This window comes from Cryptomeria japonica, unplaced genomic scaffold, assembly GCF_030272615.1.
Source record: "Cryptomeria japonica unplaced genomic scaffold, Sugi_1.0 HiC_scaffold_1043, whole genome shotgun sequence".
Taxonomy (NCBI): domain Eukaryota; kingdom Viridiplantae; phylum Streptophyta; class Pinopsida; order Cupressales; family Cupressaceae; genus Cryptomeria; species Cryptomeria japonica.
In genome coordinates, this window is record NW_026729697.1 from 1,944 (window position 1) to 7,093 (window position 5,150).

At 31.2% G+C, this 5,150-nt stretch overlaps 1 protein-coding gene across 1 annotated transcript; it reads left to right on the plus strand.

The window, feature by feature from the left end:
• Positions 1–619: 619 nt before the first annotated feature.
• Positions 620–4,572, plus strand: LOC131873092 ((R)-mandelonitrile lyase-like). Its single transcript, XM_059216210.1, has 4 exons — positions 620–800; positions 930–1,580; positions 3,484–4,309; positions 4,395–4,572. The coding sequence occupies exons 1-4, from the start codon at positions 710–712 to the stop codon at positions 4,444–4,446; spliced, it is 1,620 nt and encodes a 539-aa protein (XP_059072193.1). The 5' UTR covers positions 620–709; the 3' UTR covers positions 4,447–4,572.
• The last annotated feature ends 578 nt before the right edge of the window (positions 4,573–5,150 follow it).

Sequence of the window (5,150 nt, forward strand, 5' to 3'; positions counted from 1 at the left end):
ATGACTTTGATCAAGAGCAATGAAATGGTGAGGTCACAAATGGGAGACCTCATCCCCATTTAAACATTCAACAATAGCACCTTAGTGGTCTTGGAACTTTGATGGCAAGAAGAACAACACAACTTAACCATCACAACATGTCAATATTGATACAGATGATATTTTTTGTAATATAACTTGTGAAAATGATATTTTTATTTATATATTAAATAAAAACATATCTACTAATACTTTAATCTTCATAAAAAATAAATAAAAGTAATATATAATTAATTATTTCTTGAAAGTGATATTTTATCATAAATTACTTATTAAATAAAACGTACCTAATATAAAAATATTTTTTTGTTGGAAAGAAAGAGGAGAATCCTTGCTGCGCTTGTCATAAACCTAGTGGGTCCTCATGAGTTGCTTTCATTTTATTGACCGATCTTGCTAAAAAACATTAAACATTTAAATATGACGTCTTCTACAGGATCGAATTTGATTTTATCTCTTATGAGCCAATAACACCACTTTCAACAATTCTCACGTACACCAGCTTGCACAGAATTCAAGATATTAATTGGTTAACACTAGAGAATCTTCCAACCGGTGATCATCTGTAACTTGAGTTAAACCTTACCCGGACTAGCAAAATAAAGATATAAGGAGACTCGGATTGATTTCAATATCAAGTCTATACGAGTGATCAGATCGAGTACCGAGTATGGAGATTCTCTTCTTTGTGATTTCATGCCTGCTACTTTTTTCAACTCATCAGCTGCGCTCCAGTTCGGCAGAGGCAACCCAGAAATCGGGTAAGTGCATTCTTTTGGTCTTTTGTTTTTCAAATCAATAGTTTTCATTACCCAGAAGAAATCAAATTTCAATCTTTTGGCTTTGGTGTGTTCCATTAATGGGGGATGTTTTGTGCTTGATGGTTACAGAATACCCATTTCCGTTTATGACAGTAGATGCTGAGAAGGCAGCTGCAAGAACATATGATTACATTGTAGTTGGCGGAGGTACAGCAGGGTGTCCTCTCGCTGCAACTCTGTCACAGCACTTTTCTGTTTTGCTATTGGAAAGAGGAGATTCCCCCTATGGAAATCCTGACACCGAAGACATTAGTGGGTTTTTCAAGGTTCTTGGAGATCCCAGTGAATTCCCGTATGCTGCTCAGGGATTTGTCTCAGAAGATGGAGTGCAGTTTGTAAGGGGGAGAGTTCTGGGTGGTGGAACAGCCATTAATGGTGCCTTCTATAGTAGGGCAAGCTCTGAATTCATTCGGGAGATGGAGTGGGATGAGAAACTTGTGAATGAGTCGTATGAATGGGTGGAGAAGTTGAACGTTTTCCAACCAGAGAATCTTTCTCGTTGGAATTCTGCTTTCAAGGATGCACTTTTGGAAGCTGGAGTGCTTCCTTATCATGGGTATACTCTGGATCATTTGGAGGGCACCAAGATTAGTGCTTCAACCATTGACAGCAATGGAAGGAGACACACCTCTGCAGATCTTCTGCAATATGCAAATCCAGATAACATTGTGGTTCTTTTGAATGCTACAGCCACCAGAATCCTCCTTGACTCCTCATCAGGTACGCCTGTGTTTTCTTTGCTTCCAAATCTGTAGATAATTGGCTGCATATTAGGTGAGTTTGAGTTTGTAGATTAATACAGAGGTTCTCTTTTATCTTTCCGAATCTTTCAGTGGGTTAGGACTGATTTTTTTGGGTTAAAGTTGCCTCTATTATCTGCTGATCAGAACGACTCCATTGATGGGTCTGGCTTTTGTATGGTTACTAGAAGTTCTATTTGAGTTGAACAAAAGAGCTTCTGGCTCCCACTGTCAAGCAAGATAGCTTTCTGTCCTTTCCTGTGTTTCATGTCATCTTTTTGAATTATTGAAACTGTTTATCCTGTTCTGAATATAAAAGTGTTTTCAGTGGTCAGAATGGTCCTTTGGGGTTTGGCGTTTCTGTTTGTCTGAGTTGAACATGGGATCTTTTGGTTCCTAGTCTAGATCTTGCTTGCATTATCGAATTTGATATTATCTTTTTTAATTGTCTATTTTATAAATTTGATATTTTTCTCCTTTAATTATCTTTTTTTTGAATTTGATATTTTATTATTGATATTATCTTGTTTTAAATATAAAAGCTTTTTAGTGGTCGGAGTAGTTCTTTTGGGTTTGGCGTTCTTGGTCTGTGTTGAACATCGGATCTTTTGACTCTACTCTGGAGTAAGACATATATCTCTTTATTTATCAAGTTTGGTATTATCTTTTTTAATTGTTCATCTTTTGAATTTGATATTTTTATATTTGAAAAATTGAAATTTTTTATTCGAATTTTGTTTCATATCGTTAGAATGATCTTTTTATAAGTTTGGGATTATTCTAATTATTAAATAGTTTTTGTGTGAGTTGAACATGGGATCTTTTGGCTTCTAGTGGTAAGATAGCTTAGGTCCCTTTCTTGGAGTTGATATCACCTTTTAGCTAATGGTATCAGTGAGAATATTTCTTTTGTGTTTGGTATTTCTTTAATTATTAAGAAGTTTTGTCTCAGTTGAGCATGGGATCTTTTGGTTCCTACTATCAAGTAAGAGATATTTTTCTTTATTTATCGAGTTTGATATTAATGTTTTTAATTGTTCATTTTTTGAATTTGATCTTCTTTTTGAATTTTTGAAATTTTTTATTCATTTTTTTTATACCTGTTAGGATAACCCTTTTGTGGGTTTGGCATTTCTATCATTATTAAATAGCTTTTGTTTTAGTTAAACATGGGATGTTTTGGCTTATAGGGGTAAGATAGCTTTACGTCCCTTCGAGTTGATATCAAGTTTTCACTAATTGTACACCTCACAATATTTCTTTTGTGTTTAGTGTTTCTTTAATTATTAAGAAGTTTTGTCCAAGTTGTGCATTAGGTCTTTTAGCTTCTATTGCCAAGAGAGATTTCTCTTTATTTATTGATTTTGATATTATCTTTTCTAATTGTTCCTTTTTTGAATTTAATATTTTCTTTTTTAACTATTGAAACTATTTATTCCTTTTTTTTTTTTATTGATTGGTTTGCCATTTTTTTAATTATTAAAACATTTTTATCTGAGTTGAACATGGGATATATTGGCTTCTAGTAGTATGATAGCTTTATGTCCCTTTCTTTGGCGTTTCTTTTTGTATGAGTTGAACATGGGATCTTTTAGCAAAGTTATTTGTTATTATAATTTCAATATATGTATGTTTGTATTAAAAATAGTTAGTATGGTACAATTTTTCTTTCTTTTATTTCTTATTTTATTTTGCAAAAAATATTATTAATAGTTAATTTTGATTATGTTCTTTATAATAGTTTTTAGAAAAGGTTGTTTTTTTTTTCATTTTTTTGATAAGATTCCTTTTTCCATTTATCATTTTATATAAATAAAAATGTCAATTTATGATAACATTTTTATTTATAAAGAATTCTAATATAATGTTTTGATTTTTTGTAGGAATGTTAAAGGCTATTGGTGTTGAGTTTATGAGTAGTGTTGATGGGATTTCCTATCAAGTGTTTATCAATCAATTGTCAGAATGGAGTGAGGTAATTTTGTCAGCAGGAACAATAGGTAGTCCCCAACTTCTCTTGTTAAGTGGAATCGGCCCCTCTGAACAACTTAAAGAATTAAATATTACTGTATTTTTAGACTTGAATAATGTAGGAAAGGGAATTAAAGATCCACCACGTACAACAGTCACTATAAAATCCCCTGAACCACTTGAATTTCGTGCAGTGCAAGTAGTGGGTATCATAGATAATTCACAAGTCTACTTTGAGTCTTTTAGTTATTTTCAACAAGAAGATGTCACAAACTATCAAAATCTAGGACTTATTATTACCAAGGTGGCATTTCCTTTATCAAGTGGCGAGCTTCGTCTTAGAAGTAAAAACCCCCTGGATAACCCCATTGTAAGATATAACTACTTTTCTCATCCTTTTGATGAACAAGAATGTATTCTTATTCTAAAGGTACTATCAAATCTTACCATGACCACTTCTCTTCAAGAATTCACATTTAAGGGTAGTGAAAATTCCAACATCCTTCAATTCATAGGATCTGAATTACCACAAGATCTATCAGACAATAATGCTATGGTAAAGTTTTGTAAAGAAACCGTAGAAACCTTTTGGCATTACCATGGAGGGTGTGAAGTTGATTCTGTGATTGACAAAAGGCTTCGTGTGAAAGGTGTTGATAGTATAAGGGTTGTGGATAATTCAATTTTCAAAGGTAGCCCTGGGACCAATCCACAAGCCACTATCATGATGCTTGCAAGGTATGCATTTTTTTGTAGATTATATTATTTTAAATAATTAACAATATTACAAATGAATGACACATTTTTAATGTAATATATGCAGGTATATTGGAGTTAAAATCCTTCAAGAGCGCATGAACATTTGTGAATATTAGGCCACTTCCAAACCTTGATAAATAAAATGATAGAAACTTATGTATATTTTAATTAAGATATCATCAATGTAAATAATATCATGTCTACTATAATACCATATTATGTAATTTTCAATTATATTTTAATGAATTATATTTACATGAATAATGTTCATTCAATAGAATACAACAAAAACAATTTTAATTGAACATGGAACTTCCTATTAAATTTTGTGAAATGGGAGGATACAAAATTGTGAGTTTTCCTATGGGAAATGAAACTTATAAGATTGATGTGTTTTAGATGACTACTATTCCTCATTTTATTTGATTACACTACCTAAATATATGACTATTGATAATATATAACTAATTTTCTAATAACTCAAAGTAATTCTCAAGATTGGATTTTCATAATAATCAAGCTAAAATATGAAGATATTGTTAATGGAACTTAAATTAATATTTTTTTATATGTTATATTAAATAATTAAAATATTGGTTAATATTAACATATGTTAAGAGGTGGATAATTAATTAAACTCATGTTGTCCATATCAAGGTTGTGTAATAAACATAATATATCTACTTATACTAATAGGAGAAATATCACAACTATAAAACACTATAATTAGTTTTCAAGTAATACTTATCATAATTTCAAATATAAATCTTAAAGAAGAGTAATTAAATTGATAACAATTGTGGAAAAGACATATTAAATT